The sequence below is a fragment of the Podarcis raffonei genome, chromosome 14 (genome assembly GCF_027172205.1).
Source record: "Podarcis raffonei isolate rPodRaf1 chromosome 14, rPodRaf1.pri, whole genome shotgun sequence".
Taxonomy (NCBI): Eukaryota; Metazoa; Chordata; class Lepidosauria; order Squamata; family Lacertidae; genus Podarcis; species Podarcis raffonei.
Window position 1 is genome coordinate 42,163,694 of NC_070615.1, and position 22,669 is coordinate 42,186,362.

Genomic DNA, 22,669 nt, shown 5'->3' on the forward strand with positions numbered 1-22,669 from the left:
CCTCAGCCAGTAAAGCGAGATGAGCGCCACAACCCCAGTCGGTCACAACTGGACTTAAGGGGTCCCTTTACCTTTTTAATGGACACTGTACTCAGTAGGGCTTACTCCAAAGTAACTGTGCACAGGATGGCTGCCTTCAGCCGTAAGACACCATTTCCGAGGCAGGCAACAAAAGGGACGTTTCAAGAAATGGCTCGTTGTAAATAAATATATGAACAACAATGGAGAAATCCTCCAAGAGATGTCTTAACAAGAAAGGAACTTGAAAGTATTTGAAGTGGGGCTTACGAAGAATTAAGACTCATTAGCAGGAATAGCGTAGGGAGGGGGGAGAAACAGCTTGTTAACACGGAGATGAGATTTAAATGATACGTTATGTTTTTAATGTGCCGTTACTTAACCCATTTTAGGATGGGCGTGGACCAGAAATGCAAGCTGATAAAATTAAAAGTACTTTCCATCAGGCATGTTCTCTCATAAACACATGTATAGGCTAAGTTGTGTGGGGCGATAGAAAAGCAAAGCCTTGGGAGATGTTTCACACACTTCAAACGGAAGTATGGCAAGCATTATTTTTAAACCAGGGGTGGGTAAGAACACATTAAGAACAGCCTGCTGGATCAAGCCAAAGGTCCACTAGTCCAGTAACATGTTCTCACAGTGGCCATTCAGATGCTACTTCTGGGAAACCTGCAAGCAGAATTTGAGCACAAGAGTGCTCTTCCTGCCATCTTTGGTTTCCAGCAATTGGTATTCAGAATCATTTCTGCCTCCACCGTGGAGGCAGAGCATAGCCATAACAGCTAGTAGCCACTGATGGCCCCTCTCCTCCAGGAATTTAATTCTCTCTTAAAGCCATCTGGATTGGTGGCCATCACTATCTCCTGTGGCAGCAAGGTCCATATTTTAAAAATGCACTGGGTCAATTACTGTACTTTTCCATGTATAAGATGCCCCCTATTTTGGGGGACTCAAATTTAAAACAATGGGGGGAGATGGCACAGAGTTGCTGAGCTTTTTTGGGGGGTTACCCCGGGTTGATGAGCTTTTTTAGGGGGTAGAAACCAATAACATGCACAATAGCCGCTAACAGCCACAGCAGCAACAAATCAAGTACACCCTATGCACTACCTATGTATAATACGACCTCCATTTTTTAGCGTTATTTTTAAAGAAACAAACATAGTCTTATACGCGAAAACGTACAGTATGTATTTGCTCATGATTACTAGAATTATGGGATGCGGGTGGCGCTGTGGGTTAAACCACAGAGTCTAGGACTTGCCGATCAGAAGGTCAGCGGTTCGAATCCCCACGACAGGGTGAGCTCCCGTTGCTCAGTCCCTGCTCCTGCCAACCTAGCAGTTCGAAAGCACGTCAAAGTGCAAGTAGATAAATAGGTACCGCTCTGGCGGGAAGGTAAACGGCCTTTCTGTGTGCTGCTCTGGTTCACCAGAAGCGGCTTAGTCATGCTGGCCACATGACCCGGAAGCTGTACGCCGGCTCCCTTGGCCAATAAAGCGAGATGAGCGCTGCAACCCCAGAGTCGGCCATGACTGGACCTAATGGTCAGGTCCCTTTACCTTTACTAGAATTATGCTGGTGAAAATTCAGAAACAGTCCCTCCAAAAAGCAGCCTACGGTGACACGGAACGTTAGTCTGTTGTTGGCAACTGTGTGTCTCTCAAGAGACAATGGAGTGCACCTTGGGAGGTGAAGTCAAACCACTGTGGTAGCAGCACCAATGTGACCACTCTGGTATCCATGTTGGTCCTACTCAAGAGCTGACCGATTGAAATCAATGGATGTGACTGACAGGTGCATTAACTTCAATTGGTCTACTCCTGTGTAGAAATTTGCTGGCTACAACCCAATAGTTCTACTCTTGCCTATGACTTTTTTGGAGATCACCCAGGGTTATTAAGGTTTGCAATTTATGGTCACTTGTGAGATGGGACTATTTTTCAAAAGGTCTACTATAAACAATTATGTGAAAGCTGCCGACCCGTGACAGAATATTTATCATGTCATTCTATTATTGCTACCTGTTCGAGCTTTCTAAATCTAATGTGCTGTGGTGGTCGAAGTAATTTAACGGAAGGTGTATTTATATATAATTCAGGTAGGTAGCTGTGTCGGTCTAAAACAGTCAAAATAAATATCAGGTATCTGAAGAAGTGTGCATGCGAAAGCTTATACTCAGAACAAACTTAGTTGGTCTCTAAGGTGCTACTGGACAATTTTTTAATTTATATATAATTGTTAGACTAATAGGTGCTAAATGAATGTTTATAAGAGTTCCCTCTCCATATTTAGCATTTATGTTTACAATATGTGTGTTTAAATATATATAATGCACAGTGTTCTGCATTTTGGTAATACAATCAGCAATATATATGGAAGGAAACACTCTCTTTAGCTGCTACTGCTGCAACACACCAAACAGAAGAGCCTTCTCAGCAGAGATACTGATGCAAGTCCCAAACCAAACATACTTCCTCATAAGCTTGTACCAAGCCAGGAGTTTTAAATTTTTTAGAAGCTGGATGCAGGTTCTTGGAACACGCCATTATGAACTGAGAGCTGTTCTCCATTCAAGAACTCACCTAATGCCATACTAAAAAACGTAGCCACAGGAAGGATTGCTGCCAACCTTTCTGGACTAATTATTCAAATGCTAATTATTCAAGTAGGTGCTGGGTGTCCTAGGCCCTGTTTAAAATGGCACAAATGGCTAGCAAATTCATTACTGCACCAGACTCTTGTTATGTATGGGTCTTGTTCTTGGGCTGATTTAATATCTGCATTACCAAGAAGTGACATGATTATCTGCACACTGTGTATTTGCGTTGGGAACAGTTTTTTAATGCCATCAACCCTCTCTACTTTGGGAGCCTCGTGTTGCCACTGCTTATTTTAATTCACTGCCACTTCAGGAAAACAAGCACCGTTAAAGCATTTTAGAAAATATTTATTTTGAAAAAGTTCACTCTGTACAAATTGGAACTGTAACATCCTGAACACTGCAAGTTTTATAAAAAAATGCTAACATGGGCCCAAATAAAAGCCATTTCTTTTCCCCCCTTCTTTTAAATTACAAAGGTAAAAACTAAAAACGTTTCCTACTGAATGATACACATTTAAAGATGGCAAAGCTCAAGACATAACCAGCTTATCATATACTTTCTGACTTGTGTTGCACTGGTTCCATCAAAATATGCAACTTAAGGGATGACAAATTCACTTTTACAGTGCTCCTCCGACACAGAAGTGAGCCTCTAAACTAGGTTTCAGCAATGGGTCCATCTGTACAATGCACTGCAACAGTTAGGGAGAAAACTAGCACAATTTGATCATTTCTCACCCAGTAGTGACCCAAAAAAGGCAACCCCCCCTTCTCTATACATTTTGTTACAAAACCACTGTACAAACCCACTACGATGCACATGTGACTGGATTAAAATGGCATTCATTCCAGCAGTCTTTGCACCAATCGGAAGGTAAACAACAAAGAAAACATTTTTAGAAAATGAAAAACAGGAACGTCACGCAGGAAGACCCACAACGTGGGGGATACGAATTCCTTAAAAGTGTTCTTGAAATAAAACAAAAAGTTTGAACGAGTAGGCCTGCAGCTTCCGAGCCGCAAGCACATCCTCGCGGCAGCGCGAAGGAAGAGATGGTTCACTTTCTCCTCTCCCTAAGCCACTTCAAAGGAGCGATCCTTGGACGATAAGCATGCAAAAATGACTTCAAGGGGCATAGAGGCAGCGGTACTTCTGTAAACATGATCACACCGAAGACTGATGAAAAGGTGGGGTCAGGACGGGTGGAGATGTAGCGGCAAAGCAAGGCATAGTTCACAAAGAAGTGTTCACATTTCCCCACCCTTCTCCCCACCGCAACTGCAGGCCGCAAGAACTTCACGGCGCCAAGTCACAGCCAGGGGTGCCAGGCGGGATCCATGCGGCAGAGGTTGTCCAGGCTGTTTGCCGCAGCAACCAGGGTGTTGACTTTGCTCTCCCCCCCTTCGAACTGAGCCAGGTTATGCAGGCGCGTCATGATGGCGGTCACGGCTTTCTGAACCAGCGAAACCAGCTGCTGGCTGTCCATGTTCTCCGGCTGCCCTGCTGCCGAGAGCGGGGAGGAAGTATCCTCTTGGGTCTTCTTGTGCCAAGCAATTATTTCGTCCCGCAACACCGTCTTCAAGATGCCATCAACCTATGAGGAGCGGGGAGGGAGGAAGGGAAAATAATTATGTTTAACTAGGAGGGACGGTCAAGGGACTTAGCCAAACTGCAAGTGCTTTGGTGTTCCTGCAATAAACCTTAGCAACAACAACAAAACTCTTTACGGTGGCGTGTTCAGACCACTGCAGCCTAGAGTGAGCTGCGTTATAAAAGGCTCTGCATTTGATGTTTCCTTCTAGAACCATTTGTGACAGTTTACTTTTGGCTGTGCCCACCTTATGGAACCCCTTTGCCCCATGATGCGTGGCTATCTGTCTCCCTCATTGTATTTTCCTCCTGTTTATTGAAGCCCTTTTCAACTCAGAAGCTTGTATTTGATCAGGCAGACAATACCTCTACTTAGAAAAACCCTCACTTCTGTCCCTTGTCTCTTTTGTAGTTGTTTCGTACTCTTTCTGCAAAACTGCAATTTCTGTGTTTTGTAAGCAAGCCCTGAACAGAAGAGGCAGAATATAAATGCTCCGATCGATCCGAAAAACCCGAGCCTTCAACTTCAGAAAAACCCAACGCTTCTGTAATTTTGATCCTCCCCACTTTTGTTTTTGGCTGTTTGGCCCCCTGCCCCCTTGCATTTAAGAAGTTAAGAGAGGATTTAGCACAACTGCAGGTTGAGTCTTTAGATGCCTAATTAGGAAAATCACACAGGCATACCACCTGCGTTCTTCGTGTGTCACGTGGCGTGTTTGGTGTAACGCGGCAATTGCAAATTTGCCACCAGCTGCAAGGAGATGCTTCACCTTGGCGAAGCGTCAGAATTTAAAAAAGGAATTAAGCCCATTCCTTGAGCAAACTGTACCCTGCCAAGAGCCAAACTCCATCAAAACCACTATATATCATGAGCTTCCTTTTCCACTTAACAAGCCGCCAAGACAGATTCCTATTTGCGACATGATTCGTGGGGAAGCCTAAACGATGCTGCTGATTTGCAACCCGCGCCACCGTTCTCAGGCTTGCAGACACCAGCATTGTTGATGGAATGCTGTGGCAACTGCTGAGGCACGTTAATTTCAACCCAACAGGCCAAGCTGAGAGCAGAATTACTGTCCGCTTTGCAGCGTTCTGCTGAAGAAACAGGACTGCTAGACTTTTTACGGATCTGCTGTAAGACATGGGAAAGTTAATTCATTCTCTAATTGTCTGGAAACCCCGCCCCCCCCCCCCCCGGAATAGGGTCAAACCAGCAAAGCTCTTTTCAGATGTGCTTCAGCTCAGTGTACAATCTGCTGTGGTGATTCAGAAAGGGCAGGTGGGGAACGGACACGCTCATCTGTGAGCCGAATTCTAGGGACATCGTAGGATCAAGCTCATATACCTGCAAGTTACATTTTCAAACCGATCGTAAGTAGCTACTCTATAAAAAGTGGGGAGAACAGTTACTAGGAGCGCAGTCATTTTCGCTATAATGTACTGCTGCGGAAGTGGGGCCAATTCCGTAGAGGACTGCAAAGCCAGGGCTATTATTTATTTATAAAAAGCTCATATTATGCTTATATGAGATTTCTGCCCGAAGGAGGAAAGGCCAGCATGGAGGTACATGTTAAACTAGAGAATATTTTTGTTTCTCGGTGAAAAGGAAACCTGCCTATAGGAGAGCATTATCAAAAGAGCAGTGGCAGTGGGTGATAAACTCTTTCCCCACCAGTCGGTTCTCCCCTACCCTCATACACACACCCTCCCTTTGATAGGTTTATTTATGGTTTCTATGCCAAAGAGGCAGCGGCGGAGGAAGTCGCTTGGGTGCCTGGGGTGGCGCGCGCAGGGGCAGAGCAAGGCGCCCATAGGGGCGGGGTGCACAGCAGGGCCTCCAGAGTCTGCCTGCCTCCTCCCACTCTGCTGCCCTACAGGTGGGGGGGGGGAGGCAGCGGGCAGACCATTTGAGCAACGCAGAGCCTGCGTGCGCCCAAGCCATGTCTCTCCCAGGAGAGACGCGTGGCTCGGGTGTGCTGCAGGCCCCACGGTGAGTGATGCCTAGCATTTTGTCACACACCCCCCAGTGGTGACACCCGGGGCGGCCTGCACCCCCCTTCCTCCGCCCCTGCAAAGAGGCAGGGGAGAGAGAAAGCAAAGAAGAAGAGCCAGGTAGGAAGATCGGATGGCTTTCACATAGGATGAAAGCTAAGGAGTCCAATTCAATTCTTTGGTACTAAACACACAAACTCCCACCCACACCTGTACATACCTTAAAGTTTGGTTGTGCGAAACAGCGAGCCACTGCAATCATAGATGCAGTGAGTGGGCCAGAAACGCCAATGGTAGTGAGGAACTCAGAAATGTTTGGTGTGAGTCGGAATGGGACGGGGCGGTTGGCGTCAAGATCCCCGGTAGCATCATTGATATCAAAACGGAAGTAGGCCACGTTCAGTTTGCCGGTATCCTAGAGATTTTTTTAAAGACACACATATAAACCATAAGTATGGAAATCAGAAGAAAAACAAAAAAGCTATCCAAAACTGATTTTATCCATGCAAATCTGAAAGACTTCCCTTGCATTCAAATTGTAAATGGGGGAAAGAATAAAAACAAGCTCTTCCAAAGGCATGTTTATGTTAACAGACTCCTGCTCAGGCATTATGAGCACAGACAACAGTTAACAAGAATTGCAGACATGTACACTATTCCTTGGGGACGCGGGTGGTGCTGTGAGTTAAACCACAGAGCCTAGGACTTGCCGATCAGAAGGTTGGTGGTTCGAATCCCCACGATGAGGTGAGCTCCCGTTGCTCGGCCCCTGCTCCTGCCAACCTAGCAGTAGATAAATAGGTATCGCTCCGGCGGGAAGGTAAATGGTGTTTCTGTGTGCTGCTCTGGTTTGCCAGAAGCGGCTTAGTCTTGCTGGCCACATGACCCGGAAGCTGTACGCCGGCTCCCTTGGCCAATAAAGCGAGATGAGCGCCGCAACCCCAGAGTCAGCCACGACTGGACCTAATGGTCAGGGGTCCCTTTACCTTTACCTTACACTATCTCCTATTAGCAGGGGTATAAATATGACAGACAAAAACATCCTCAATAAAGTATCAATCTTGAATAAAGGGCTAGTAGAGGATCAGGGGCAGGGAAAAATATTGTTCCTATAATGTATTGCATAGAGGGGAACAGGGGTCTCCTATCAGCAGCTTTAACAAACTACACTTCCCAACATTCTCTGGGGGAAGCCGTGGCTGCCTAAAGTGGTATGATACTGCTTTAAATGCACAGTGCAGATGAGGCCATAAATATAAAGTGGGATATAAATCTACTAAACGAAACAAACAAACAAAACAACAATTGTGAGATGCCTTAGTAACCCATACGGATGAAAAGACACAAATGCTATAAACAAACTTCTATTTGTGTTGTCATATTTATTATGCAAGTTGCCCCCGGATGCTGAAGGGCACCACGTGATGATTATGCAACCCGCAAACTAGTCCCAGTGCATACCTGAGCAATCTGCAGCATCTCAGGGTTAAGCCTGTTCAAATGGAAGACAAATTCTGCGAACCCGATCAGTGCCAACTGGATGGTGAACATCTTCCGGAAGGTCCAGTAATCGGTGGCATTTGGGAAGGTGTGCAAAGCCCACTCTTTCAGCATGCTCCGAGGCACCATGTTGCCCTGCACCTCTTTCAGAATATCACGGAGAACCTAAAACGGGGGAGGGAGAGGAAAGCCATCAGGATCATGTATTTCTATAAGGTTTTAAACAACTTCAAAGGGGCCTTTGCAACTATAATTAAGCACTTAATTAAGCAACTATTGGGATGGACAGATTTACATCGGTTGACAACAGAAACACATTATGTATTTATTTATTCCAGGTTGATTTAAATCCTTAGAGTTGTGTCATGTTACACTTGCAAGCGAAGCTACTTCAAGAAGAAGCTCCCTTTAACCATTTTGGCGTGGGTTTTTTTTTTTTAAAAAAGCAACACCTTCATTTAATGAAAGCTGAAAGCAAAATGATAAGTCCTTTGAATATTTTAGCACATTATTTTATTTTATTTTAAAATCAGGCTTTTAAGTAAGCCCACAAAAGTTATAGTCTGCAGGGTTTTTTTCTTTTTAACTAGCCTGGTTCGAGAGCAGCAGCCTGCATTTCTAAGCTGGCTGCCTCGTCTGTCGTGGAAACAAAACTTAAAAGTGCCAAAGACCTGTCTTCCAGCAAGTGAAGGAAGGATCCCTTCTCTATCAGTCCTCTGTGCTTCTGCGCTTTCCTTCCTCTGGATTTTCTTCCAGCGTGGAAATCAAACGAGTCCTTCCCTTGCCAACCTGCTCTTTTTACCTCCATGGAATTCCTTACTGGCCATGGTGAAGAGGCAAGCCTGACTGAAATGTATTTTAGAATGCACAGGACTTGGGAGGTAAAATATATTGCAGGTCTTCTGTTATAGAAATGAAAGGATAAAATGGTAACCCAAATAAAAACATCTTGGAGATCCTGGGCCACAGGGAGGTTAGGCTGGCCTCGACCAGAGCCAGGGCTTTTTCAGCTGTGGCCCTGATCTGGTGGAACACTCTGTCACAAGAGATTAGGGCCTGCGGGACTTGACATCTTTCCGCAGGGCCTGCAAGACAGAGCTGTTCCACCAGGCCTTTGGCCAGGGCACAGCCTTTTTTTTTTTTTATTAAATATTTATTAGCATTTTCAAATAACACACAACAAACAAAAACAAAAAATAAACAAAACAAAAAACACAAAAATACATAACATTCAAAACTAAACAAAAAAAAAATAGAAAAAACACATAAAGTTTCTAATACTTATTATTCTTAACCTTATTTCTCAGACTTCCTCACACCTCCCCTTCTTGTATTCCAATTTAAATTGTCAGTTCAGCAAGTCCTTAACTTATTTCTTTACCTTAGCTTAAACATTTGTTCTAACATACTATTACTTTACTTTACTTCTTTTTTCCATTTCTTCAATTTATTTTTAACAGCCTTATTTTCAATTAATTTAAAAAGAAAAGAAACCAATTTTACCTTATTAAAAATTACACATCAATACTTATACCTCATTAATTATTCTTAAACCTTTTTCCTAAAGTCGACCAAAATTTCCCTTCCACGATTTACCCAATTTCCTTACCACTAACAAAAAAAATATAAAAAGCAAATTATCCTTATGTACCCTTTGGATTCCCAACCTCCACCCACCCTTTTCCCGGTTCCAGTCCCCAACCAATATCCATCAGTCTTTATATTATTTATTTAGCCTGGAGATCTCACATCCGAGGCCCTTATATCTCTCTCAGTTCCTTTCTGCCGGTCTCTTTGATAGTCCTTAATGTTGAACTCCAAGTCTCGGAGGGGCTCCGGCCCAACAGAATCCATGTCGCTTCCAGCCAGTCCTCCATGCTTAAAGGCAAAGCCTATGGGGTGCTCCAACTCTTGTTTCAAATTTCTTTCAAATCCAGATGTCCCCAAAGCTCCAGCTTTCACCAACAAATTTGTAATCCTCAGGTCTTCAGATCTCCTCCAAAAGGGATCTCTCCATTTTCCAGACTCCCATTCAGACCAGGCTTTCCACATCCACTTTTTATTATCCTTTTTTATCATCATGTCAGGCCTCATATTGTAACTCTCCTTTGACTCCTGCACATCTCCTGCTCCTCCTTCATTTTCTTCAAAAACAACATATTGCTCCATCGTTTCTACACTTTCAGTTTCATTTATTTGTTCAGTTGAATGGGCTTCCTGTTTCAAGTCCTTATCAGGCTCAAAACTGTTGTTTACTGTCCAGTGTAGTAGTGATACCTTTGTAGACAAAGCATTGTACTCATCTTGCAAGTTTCCCAAGAGAACGAGTGCTCTGTCCAATTCTGCTTGGATTTTGCATGCTCCAGCCATTTTTGTGATGTAGTGTCCCTATTACCCCTCTAGGGGGATTTTAGTTCCTTGTTGTTCCTTTCAGCTCAAAACCAAAAGTCCAGTTATTTTGTATCAGCCCTCCTTATTTTCAACAAGTTATACCAAGTAAACCAGCAAAAACAGCAGAAACAATGTTCTCTTTTTCCAGCTGGCAACTAGCTGACTAGCAGCTCACTTGACAGCTGTCAAAATCTTCAATGCAACAGGCTTTCTCATAGGACGTTCCCGGGTCTCGGGGGGGGGGGTGAAATTTCAGCTCCCAAAATTCTTTTTATCCTCCAGTAAATCTTCTTATAGTATCAAAACCGTGAAGTCAGGATCTTTCATTAAAAAACAAAAAACAGATTCTCTCGACCTTAGCTGCCCAGTCCTTTGCTTTAGATTGTTTACAAAGAGGGGGGGGTGAACTTCCTTTTTAGCCCCTTCCCGCTCGTTCCAAATCCAAAATTAAAAATTTTTAAAGTTCCAATCTCCGTATTACTCACGGGTTTATATTTTAGAGTCCAATCGGTCTTGGAAGAAGTTGGCGCTCTCTGTCAGTGGCTTGCGGCTTCACTCCGTAGGTGAGGGAGTACTCTCAGCACCACGCCTCACCCTGCCTCCGTTCCGAAGCCTTTAAAAAGGCTCCGTCGCGGATTGGGGGGGCGCAAATGGTGCCCGCCGAGTCTCTGTGTTCACAGGCATCCGCGCCTGTGATTTTAAGGGTCCCCGCTTCGCCGCAGCGGCCAGACCCAGACGCTACGGAGCCGATTCCCTCCGGAGCTCGGAGGGAATCCGCCATTAAACAATGGCGCCAACCCGGAAGTCCTGGCCAGGGCACAGCCTGACTCCCTCTCTCCTTCTGAAATCCTCATAGAACTCTAGCCCAATGGTTGCCATTAATTTGACTCTGAATTGATTTTAGAATTGATTTTAGAATGTATTTCAATTAATTGATTGTGATTTTATGTAAACTGTGTTATTTTTACTGTTGTCAGCTGCTCTGAGCCCAGCTTCGGTTGGGGAGGGCTGGATATAAATAAAAATGTATTATTATTATTATTATTATTATTATTATTATTATTATTATTATTATTTAGGCAATATTGCATTAGTGGCAATAGATGCCGCTGGGTTTCGGGAAAGGGAGAGTGTACTGTAGGAGCTCAATCAGCCAGCAGTTAAAACTGTGGAGTCTGGGACACTGTCCAGGGGCGCAATATGAAGAAACCTTGCTGAAGCTAAGGAGGTCTAGCTTGTTCCTAGACGAAAGGAAGTATCACCCATGATATCAGACTGGGCTGCCCACCCATGAGGCCTTTATCCCAGCAGAAGGAAGGTGTAACAGCCACTGAATGATACTGTATTACTGTTCATTTTATTCAAATTGTGCTGTATAGCTCACCCATGTGATGGAATTATATCATGCAATGTAGGAGAGATTTAAGAACAAACAAACAAGCAGAAGTGGGTAGGATGATAGGAGACTGGTGCACCCATAACCACGTCAAACCAAACTTTTATATCCTTCTAGCATGGCTATATCCAGCTTTGTAACTAAAGCAGTGGCAAAGGAATCTGTGGTCTTCCAGAGGTTGCCAGGCTACAGCATTCACAATCCCTCACCGGTAGCCATGTTGGGTGGGGCTGATGGGAGCTGAGCAACAGCTGAAGGGCCAGAGGCTCCCCAAACCTAAACTGCAGGCCCAGCTACTAAAGTGTGGGCTTTGGGCTGTGGTTTCCACAAGCAGCCTCTGAACCTCTTACGCCTTCCTGCATGGCACAGTTGTCGTGATGCATGTTCAAGCACTGAGAGGCAATACTATCTTTCTGCAGTCTGCGCAGGGCCTGGTATGCTCGGGCTGCAATCAAGATCCGCTTCAAGCATCTGAGTATTAATGTTACCACACTTTCCGCAGCCAAGTTGTGCCTCCCATGTAAACATCTGTGAACTACCTCCATATTTAATTACCTACAGCGTGGACTGGCCTAATTAATTAGAAGGAGAAAATAAAGTGGGGACCTGCTCCACTGCACTAGAAAAGAATGATAATCACACTTGCTTAAATTAAATTACTCAGAGAGAGAGGGACTAAATTTCCACAACCAGAAGGGAAGAGCCTCAAAAAAGAAAACGGGAGAGAAAGACAGATGTTCCATGTCACTTAATTTTATTTTATGCTGTGCAAGGAATGAAAGGTTGTTTATTACAGACACAACTTTCAAGACACAACACACCTGGAACTGCATCAATTTCAATGGGAAGAAAGAGGACAGCACAATGCTTAATTATATGTGTTAAGGCTTTTAAAGTAACTATTTATTATTATAAATGGGCAAGGGTGATAATGGAATACTAAGCCTTAATTACACCACTTCAGGGGGATTCAAACTGTGTCTTAGTTGGCCTAGGGGGGAAAAATGGCAGATATCGGACAGGTTTTTTTAACGCCAAATGGGAAAAAGCTTCCTTTTTTGTTTTCATTTTTGAAAACAGAGAATGGTGGAGAGACCAGTCTATGGACTGAAACACAAAACAGGGAGAGCATTTGGGCAGGGCTTTCTGGGTGTCTGGAGCAACTAATACACATTACTATAGTCATCCTTAACAACTTTGTATTGTTAAGTCGCATTATCAGGAAGCTGGTCCAGGACTGTCTGCATTGAAAGGCAGGGGTGACCGAGGGTCTCATATAAAGGGGCTTCCCTATCATCTGCTACCTGGCCCCCCCCCCTTTTTAAAGGGAGATATAAAGGATTGAATCTGGGACCTCCTGCGGGCAACACATATGCTCTACAAGTGAGCTATGATTCCTCTCCATCGCAGAACCAAAGTGGAGGAACAGTGGCCCAAGGTGACACGGTGAGTTCATGGAAGAACTTCTCAATGAAGCAAGCTTCTCCTGAAGTACTGTTTGGATTAGGGATGGGGATCCTGTGGTCCTCTGAATGCTGTTAAGACTCCGGCTCCCATCACCCCTAGCCAGGATAACCAATGGTGAGAAGTGATGGGATCTGTAGTCTAAAAGCATCTGCAGCACCACGGGTTCCCTTGGTTCAAATGTGCTGGATCAAGACAATGGCCCATCCAGTCCAGCATCTTGTTTTCACATTGGTCAGCCAGATGGCCACAGAAAGCCTGGAAGCAGGACCTGAGCACAACCACACTCTTTCCCTCCTATGGTTTTCAGCAGCTGGCACAAGGAAGCATAATGCCATTGACCATGGAGATGGAACACGGTCGTCATGGTTAGCAGTCATGGAGAGCCTCATCTTTCCAGAAATATGTTTAATCCTCTTTTAAGCCCATCCAAGTTGATGGCCATCACTGCCTCTTGTGGGACTCATGGCTCTGACAAGCAAAACAACCCATGCCAAACACCCAACAACCCACAGCTGCCTAACAAAACTTCTTTGTTGAATATCTTGTCTTTTTCCGGTCATAATTACGCTCTATTAATCATACAAGGTGGAGAGGTAACAAGGCTCTTTTGAGGGTTTATGTTTTCGGAGCTTTGCCACAATATTAATGCGATGCAGGTGCCCGCTCAGTCCTCTGGCAGATCTACTTTGAAAGATTGTTTTGCCGATAAAAAGAAGGGGATGGGAGAGAGAGCAAGAGAGTGAAAAGATGAGATTGATGCATCAAATACGAGGCAAGGGAAGCAAAGGGAGGCGAAGAGCAGGCCTGGCGCAGAGAGCGTCTTAACGCATTCGTCACAGATTACAATACCTGATGGCTGGCCTGGGTCCCTCGCGCTTGGACAGTTGCCAGTCTGTCATAGTAGCGAGAAATCGGGCTGTCGTGCTCAATCCCCTTCTTGGCGCAGCGCTGCTTGTAGATCTCCACGAGGGAGAGAGATGAAGGATTGTCTTCGACCAGGCGCATCTGTGGAGAGACGGCCACGACTCGGGGGACTGGAGACAGGGAGAAAGGGGAAAACGTAAAGTTAATGTCCTGAAGGATCAAAGTGAACAAGCCCAACACATTATTTTTCCTCCTTTCCCCAGGACAGCCATAACCATCAGGCCTTGTCCTTGCTTTTAAAGCTCTCCTGAGGCCTCCCCCGCCTCCATGTCTGCTCTTCTCTCCCGAGACATGCAAATCCATAACCTCTTTGCTTTTCCTACCATCCTCAGCTTCTCAAAGGCTTGCTTGTTCCTCGGGAACATGCTGCTGCAGTCAGGTACTGGTTGTAAGCCTCCCAGAGGCACCTGGATGGCCACTGCGAGAAAAGGATGCTGGACTGGAGCAGACATTAGATTGATCCAGCAGGGCTTTTCTTACGTTCTTTGAAGACATCGCCCATTCAGCGTGGTGCTAACGCCAAAGTTGCATGTTTGGTCCCCATATGGGACAGCTGCATATTCCTGCATAGCGGGGGGGGGGGTGTCGATCCTCAGGGTCCCTTCCAGCTCTAAAACTCTATGATTCTTGTGTCTCTTTGGAGGAAGAGTGGGGGGAGCAGGACCCCTCCCTGGAGAGAGACCTGCACTGGCAGAGGTGGCACTGAATCCAGGCATCCCCACCCTAAGACCAGGGGTCTCCACACCAGTTGGCTGGGTCCTGGCCAGCTCTCTCTCACACATACATGCCCATCACCCCCCGAGCTGCAGCAGCAGAGAAAATGGCCAGCAAGACCTCTTGTCAAAGCACCTGGCTAGCTACACGTGAGGCTACTTTGCATGAGAGTAAAGTAGATCTTCTTGGGAGAAGGGCAATGACAGGCCTAGACAGCATCTTGAGAAGTAGAGACATCACCTTGCCAACAAAGGTTCGTATAGTTAAAGCTATGGTTTTCCCAGTAGTGTTGTATGGAAGTGAGAGCTGGACCATAAAGAAGGCTGATCGCCGAAGAATTGATGCATTGGAATTATGGTGCTGGAGAAGACTCTTGAGAGTCCCATGGACTGCAAGAAGATCAAACGCATCCATTCTTAATGAAATCAGCCCTGGGTGCTCACTGGAAGGACAGATCGTGAAGCTGAGGCTCCAGTACTTTGGCCACCTCATGAGAAGAGAAGACTCCCTGGAGAAGACCCTGATGTTGGGAAAGATGGAGGGCACAAGGAGAAGGGGGCGACAGAGGACGAGATGGTTGGATAGTGTTTTCGAGGTTACCAGCATGAGTTTGACCAAACTGCGGGAGGCAGTGGAGGACAGAGGTGCCTGGCGTGCTCTGGTCCATGGGGTCACAAAGAGTCGGACACGACTAAACGACTAAACGAAAACAAAGTAGATCAAGCACCTACATGTTTTGGGACTTGACTGAGAGCCTGGAAGGGATGGAGCCTCCACTTTCTATATAAGTTTCCCAAAGGCTAATGAGATGCTTTACAGCTGCAGCGAAAGCTCCCTCAGAGCTTCAAGCCTTCCTGAACTGCGGAAACTGACATCGTCCCTCCTCAAAACTTTGGCCGCAATATTAAGTTGATTAATCGGTTCGATTAAATTGACTAGAAACATTTCAACAGACCTATAAAAGCTCCCCTCATTAAAACCAGTCAGCAGAGTTTAAAGCATTTAAAATGATTTAATACAAAAAGACACTCTCTTCTGTGTGTAAGGGGGGGGGGTGCCTCTAAGAGGACAAAAGCTGCAACACATGCATGCGATGCTAAGCGCAAGGGTGAGGAAACCTCTGTCCCTCCAGCTGTTGTTGGATTCCAGCTCTTATCAGTCCCAGTCAACGTTCCCAATGGCCATAGATGATGGCCGCTGTAGTTGAACAACACCTGGAGTTACAGGTTTGGAGGGAGGGACACCTTTTTAAAAGAACTTTTGGGCTTTTTTCCTCATATGTAAATGTCTGCAGATTTAATAATCAACCAACCAACCATTTAATTGAATAAGAGATTAACCCAAAACTTAAACCTTCCCTGTGAAACCTTTGTGTAACCCTTTTGGCTAGCTGAAACCCAAGCCTAACTGCATAAAATAACTGCATTTCACATTAGTCCCTTGTTATCCTTGCTTGTCCTTTGTTGTCTTTGCCAAGGTCAAAAATCCAGATGTTCAAATAGTCCCCCAGATGCTGCCATGGTAAAATCCCTGGCTAGGGCTAGTAGGAGTTGGCTCACGTGTTCCTCAATCTTGCCATAGGACAGGGGTTAGGAACCTCTCACTCGCAGGCCAAATCTGGCCCAGCAAAGGTCTCAATTTGGCCCACCAGCTGTTTTCCCCAAACCACTTGCAGCTGCCCCACACCCAATGTCATACATGGTGTCAGGTGCAGGGCAAGCAGAGATGTGGCTGGATCAACTGCACAACCAGGTTCCCTGTGGGGAACTTGATCATGACACCGATCCTGCAGAAAGCAGTTTTAAAGGCAAGGCCAATCAAGCCTGCTGGATTGGTTATGTGACTGAGATTTCCCTGGGGAGCTCAGTTGTGGAACTGATCCCTGGAGAAAGAAGCTTTGCCAGCCCTGTGCCAGCAGATAACAGCAGTGGATTGCCTGGTGGGTTGTCAAAATTGGCTAACGGCGGTGGGTAACAATAAATATCTGGCCTGCTGGATTCCCCACCAGTTATCTAGTTATAGGATCTGGCCATAAAGGTCCCCCACCCATTGCTGGACTATTGGAAGCTGTCTTATGCAGCGTCAAATCATCAATCCATCTAGCTGACTACAGTGGTACCTCTGGTTACAAACAGGATCCGTTCTGGAGGCCTGTTTGCAACCTGAAAAGAACGCAACCCACGTCTGCGCACACGTGGGCCATGATTCGTTGCTTCTGCGCATGCACATAATGTTATTTTGCGCGTCTACGCATGCATGAGCGGCGAAACCTGGAAGTAACCCGTTCCGTTACTTCTGGGTTGCCATGGGATACAACCTGAAAACACACAACCAGAAGCAAACGTAACATGAGGTATGACTGTACTGTCTTTGCAGCCTGGCAGTGGCTCTCTCAAGGGTTTCAGACACAAGACTTTCCCAGCCATACATTAAGATGCACACCAGGCCCTATCTAGGCAGAGGAATCCCTGTTAAAACTTCTCTTTGCTGCAAACCATTCTGCAAAGGGGGATGTTACAACTTTACATGGGTCAGGACCTCAATATCTTAAGGACTGCCTCTCCCCATACGAACTGACCCAGATCCTGCGTTTGTCATCCAAGACCCTCCTGTGTGTCTTCCCTTCCTGAGAGGATTGGAGGGTGGTGGCCTGAGAACGAGCTTTTTCTGTGGTGGCTCCCCGACTGTGGAATGCTCTCCCCAGAGAGGCTTGCCTGGTGCCATCATTACATGTCTTTAGGTGCTAGGCAAAAACATTCCTCTTTACCCAGGCCTTTGGCCCTTAAATAATCTATGACCTGTTAAATGTGGGGACGACTATGACTATTATTATTATTTTATGAGGATACTATTATTATGCTCCATAAAATAGGTTTTTTTATGTTGTACTCCGCCCTAGGGGTATATAAATCAAATAAATAAATAAATAAATAATAATTATAATAAATCTGAGCTTGGGCTCCACCACAGGACTGAAATACCCTGTTCACTTATGGTGCCTCATGAGCAACAGGCACAAGGAGAAGAAGCAAGAAGAAGAAGCCTTCTACATCGAAGCAGAATTGGGACTGGCAAAGTATGTAGATATCAGTTCTCCCACTGCCGTGATGTTCGGCCTGAAGTGTGTCAAGTAGCACTCGTCGTCCACTCTCAGCACACTCAAGAGCTCTGCTATGAAAGAGAACTCACAAGAAAGAACCATTTGTTTGTACTAGACGCCAGGCCCCACAAAGGCATTTCTGAATGAAGAGCTGTATTACCCTGAACAGGATTTCAAGCCTCCCATTGCTACACCACGCCAGCTGCAAATCTGGAGAGTCGTGGGCTACTCTGCTCACTTTTATGTCAGAGACAAGGATAATTTCTGCTCAGATAAAAATCCACCTACTGCTGACACGCTCGCTTTATCCGATTATGCCGTGAAGCACAATTTTTCGTTCCGAAAGAAGAAAGCCCAACCCTGGCTCAAAACTATGGGAGGCTCGGGAGAACGGCAGCAACTAGAGAGGAAAGGCCTGGCAAGCAGAGAGGAAGCGACCTTCAGCGACAAGGTTATTCCTGCTTCACTAAGGCTCTGCCGGGATGCCTTTAGCTCCGCTTTATACCTGCTGCATCACCAGCCAAAGGCTCTACATTCTGTTCTTATATACAACCAAGTCGTACTCAGGGAAAACCCAATGAAATTAATGGACCAATGTTCACCATCACGTCCGTTCAGTCAGATGGGTTGACTCCCGAGTATGACTAACATTGGATACAATAATTAGTGGGACGCGTGTGGCGCTGTGGTCTAAGCCTCTTGGGCTTGCCAATCAGAAGGTCGGAAGTTCAAATCCCCGTGACGGGGTGAGCTCCAGTTGCTCTATCCTAGCTTCTGCCAACCTAGCAGTTCAAAAGCACACCAGTGCAAGTAGATAAATAGGTACCACTGCGGCAGGAAGGTAAACGGCATTTCTGTGCTCTCTGGCACTCGTCATGGTGTCCCATTGTGCCAGAAGCAGTTTATTCATGCTGGCCACATGACTCGGAAAGCTGTCTGCGGACAAACACCGGCTCCCTTGGCCTGAAGCGAAATGAGTGCCGCAACCCCATAGTCCCCTTTGACTGGGCTTCCAGGGGACCTTTTTTTTTTTACAATAATTAGTAACAGTAGTACAGGTAAGTCGCATCATACGCTCCTTTAATTAGAATCATAGAACTGTTGGAACTCCTAGGATAATCTAGTCTAACCCCCTACAATGGAGGAATCTTTTGTCCAACATGGGGCTTGAACCCACAACTTTGAGATTAAGAGTCTCATCCTCTGCCATTCGAGCTACATGACTGCGGCTTTGCGTGGCTGCCTCAGACAGCATAGGACAAAGGTCAGAGATGATAGCAGCCGTAGTCCTGCAATATCTGGTAGGCCACAGGTCCCCCACTCCTGCCACTGAGGGAGCCTCTCTGCTATGTAGTAGAGGGATCAAGGTGAATGAGCAACGGTGCACAAATGTTGGCTTGGCTTACAAGCCAGCTCTTACTCGTTTTCACAAGCAACGCCCACCCTGGTCTGTGGGCAGTTGCAGAGGGCTTTGGAGAGCGCAAGACTTCTTAGCTGCACGGAGGGATGGAGAAAAATAGCAGGAAAGGCTCCTGCTGTTTCTTTCCTGCTCCAAACTGCAGCGCAAGTGGAAGACTCCACTTCTCCTTTGAGCAAGCCCTCTGACGAGTGCAAAGGGCTTGGGATGTTGAAGTCTTCTCTTCTCTGCGCCATTAAGAAAGAGCAGGAGAAACTCCCGCTGCTTCTTTTTGTATTCAAACCTCAGCGTGAACCAGAGTCTGGGAAAGGATTCCTTGCATCCTTCCAGCCAGAGGACTGACAGCTGGCGTACCAGGGGACCCTTTGGAACTCAGAACTTGTCTTCTCAACACATCTTGAGGTTGCGCATAACAAAAAGTTATTCAAGGCACTTGAAGACGTATGATCCTTTAGAGCTCCTTGTTTGAAATCCTAGGAACAGCTCGCTGCACCCATACCTACCTGTGAAAAAGAGATGCCTCTTTGTGGTTTCTTTCCTCTTCTCCAAACAGGGGTTGAGGAGGCGAAGGAGCTGTAATACTCGTTCCTCTCTGCGTGACTCTGTCAGGCAAGCGTCGTTCATTACGAGATACGGGTAAATCTTTCCATTATGACCTCGGATATAGAGTCTTCTGGCTGCAGTGTTATGCTTTTGTACTATCTCCACTCTGGGCATAAACCTATCAAGGGGGTGGGGAAGAGAGAAAGAGAAAGAGATAAAAGCACCTGAGCTTTCAAAGTCTAAAGCTTCATTTCGTTCCTCCAAGATGAAAGCTAAGATTTTTTTTCAAAAAGGGGGGGAGACCCTGAAATGCCATACTTAAAGCTAACAAAATGAAGCATATTAGCGGCTGAGTTTTTGTAAAACTAACATTCTCATTATGAATTTTTATAATGATGCTGCTACATTTTCTATTACGCAGCTCAGCCAAGACTGGTATTATGTATGAAAAGCTTCCAGCATCTTTTGTCTTCTCCAAATTGACTGAGAAATGATTTTTTCAATAGACAGAAACAAGTCGCTTGGTGTAGCTTGGGTTCTGATTTCCATATTACTGTCAGTGAAACCACGACGAGAGCAGAAGACTGAGCATGCAATGGGATGCTTCAGATTTGAGAGCAGTTACAGAAGTTTAAAGGTCATCCACTGCTGCTGATGCTGCCACACACACACCCTTCCCCAAAATCTCTCTCAAGTACACAGGGAAGAGCTAAACTGAAATGTATCCAAAATGGTCTTGAAAGGCAGAAAATAAATCCATTCTCTTTTAAAAATGGCTTAATTCTAATTCTGCACAACTTCTCAACCCACCAAGCTGAATCTGGCCCATTACTTGCAGCCCAACATATACTCAACAAGGCTGACAGAAAAATCACATAGCTGCAGTGTGTGTGTGTGTGTGTGTGTGTGTGTGTGTCTTGCAAGCCATCTAATCTAACCACATGCTTGATGTAGGAAAATCCAGAGAGAGAGAAACCCTAACAGATGGCTGCCCAACATCTGCTTACAAAACCTCCAGCACAGGAAAATCTATGGCAATTGGTTCCACTGGTGTACTGATCTTACCATTAAGACGTTTCTCTAACATTTTAGCCATTAAATATAGCCCTGCCCTGGGAGCCTTAAATCACTGGTCCATCTAGCTCCATACTGTCTACACTGACTGGCAGTGTCTCTCCAGGGTCACAGACAGATGTCTCCCTCCCAGCCCAACCAGAAAATGCTATCCTGGGACCTTTCACAATAAAAGCAGTTGCTCTACCACCAGTCTTTGCCCTCTGCGTGGCAGCCCTACAGGTACTGTAGAATCAAAGAACCATAGAATTGGAAGGGACCTTGAGGATCAATTAGTCCAACCACCTCCAATGCAGGAATCCTTTGCCCAACATGGGGCTTAATAATAATAATAATTCTATTATTTGCACCCCGCACATCTGATTGGGTTGCTCCAGCTACTCTAGGTGGCTTCCAACATATATAAAAACATAATAAAACATAACACATCGATAGCTTTCCTACACATGGCTGCCTTCAGATGTCTTCTAAAGGTTATACAGTTACTCATCTCCCAGACACTGAGGTCCAGCGCCGAGGGCCTTCTGACAGTTCCCTCACTGAGAGAAGCGAAGTTACAGGGAGCCAGGCAGAGGGCCTTCTCGGTAGTGGTGCCTGCCCTGTAGAACGCCCTCCCATCAGATGTCAAGGAAATAAACAACTATATGACTTTTAGAAGACATCTGAAGGCAGCCCTGTTTAGGGAAGTTTTTAACAACTGATGTTTTAATGTATTTTTAATCTTTTGTTGGAAGCCGCCCAGAGTGGCTAGGGAAACCCAGCCAGATGGACGGGGTAGAAATAATAAATTATTCTTCTTTTTCTTCTTCTTACTACTACTACTATTGAAAAGGCCCTCTGCCTGGTTCCCTGTAACGTCACTTCTCGCAGCGAGGTAACAGCCAGAAGGCCCTTGGTGCCTTCTATGTCTCGGCTGAACAATGGGGGTGGAGACACTTCTTCAGATATACAGGGCCAAACCCACAACCCTGATATTAAGAGTCTCATGCTCCAAGTTATTCCAATTTGGTGGTACCTGTGCATGGCCTCACTCGGCCTTGTCTTCTTCAAGCCTGAATAATCCATTGAACCATTCCTCACAGGATACACCTTCCATACCCTCTGAACCATCTTCTCTGAACCTTTTCCAACCTGTCAATTTATCTACCTGCAGCACACAGAACTGAAGACTGCATCTAACTACATTCCACGCAACAACAGATGCGCTAAATTAATGAACCTACGCTAGTCACGCCCATTCATTCCGACGGACCTACTCCGAGCACTTTTTACAATCCATTGCTCCATATGAGCACTGAGCAGTGGTGGAGGTGGAGCCAACTCAGGGGCTGAGCACCTGTTTTGCGAGAAGAAGGGTTCCCAGGTCAATCCCTGGCATCTCCAGATAGGGGACTAGGGAGCAGGAGGTGGCAGCAGGTACCTCTGACTGAGCGCCCGAGGAGTCAGGGCCCATGAAAGCAGCTGTCATCTAACCTGGTTCAAGGCCGCTTCCTGTACGTTTGGACTGATGGGTAGGCCTGTTTTAGATCTTGGCTCACGCCAAAAATAAAATTCTTAGGCTCTCAACCTCAAAAACCGCAGGCAAAGTTCTGCTGAAAAAAAGAGAGCCTTCCTGCTCCCTCCCTCACCCCGGCTGCTCTCAACAGCCTGGGGGAACCCTCCCGAATGGTGTGCGCTGTCATGTGATGGGGAGCAGCTGGGAGGAACTGGCAAAGACCTCTCCTCCCCTTCCATCCTTTATGGCTGGAAGATCGTTTATCTCACTTTTAAGCAAGATTGCTTCATTCAGGTGAGTATTTATTTACTTTTTACTTCGTTGTTGCTGCTTTTCTTCTTCTTTTAAAAAAGTGCTTTTTTAAGTTTTCAAGAACAACAAGGAAACAAAAAATGTATGGAGCACATTACTGCAGCTGGAAATAAAATAAACAGAAATC

General features: G+C 45.7%; 1 protein-coding gene across 8 annotated transcripts in view; it reads right to left on the bottom strand.

Moving 5' to 3' along the window:
* Positions 1 to 2,950: 2,950 nt before the first annotated feature.
* The window catches only part of TRRAP (transformation/transcription domain associated protein), a 158,008-nt gene continuing 138,289 nt past the window's right edge, over positions 2,951 to 22,669 (bottom strand). For all 8 annotated transcript variants that reach the window (XM_053365849.1, XM_053365848.1, XM_053365847.1 and 5 more), the window contains 5 exons: positions 19,622 to 19,839; positions 13,813 to 13,997; positions 7,671 to 7,874; positions 6,430 to 6,624; positions 2,951 to 4,221 (listed from right to left, as the gene is read on the bottom strand). In XM_053365849.1, coding sequence (XP_053221824.1) covers positions 3,937 to 4,221; positions 6,430 to 6,624; positions 7,671 to 7,874; positions 13,813 to 13,997; positions 19,622 to 19,839 — 1,087 coding nt within the window. In that variant the 3' untranslated portion in view covers positions 2,951 to 3,936. The remainder of the gene's footprint in view (positions 4,222 to 6,429; positions 6,625 to 7,670; positions 7,875 to 13,812; positions 13,998 to 19,621; positions 19,840 to 22,669) is intronic.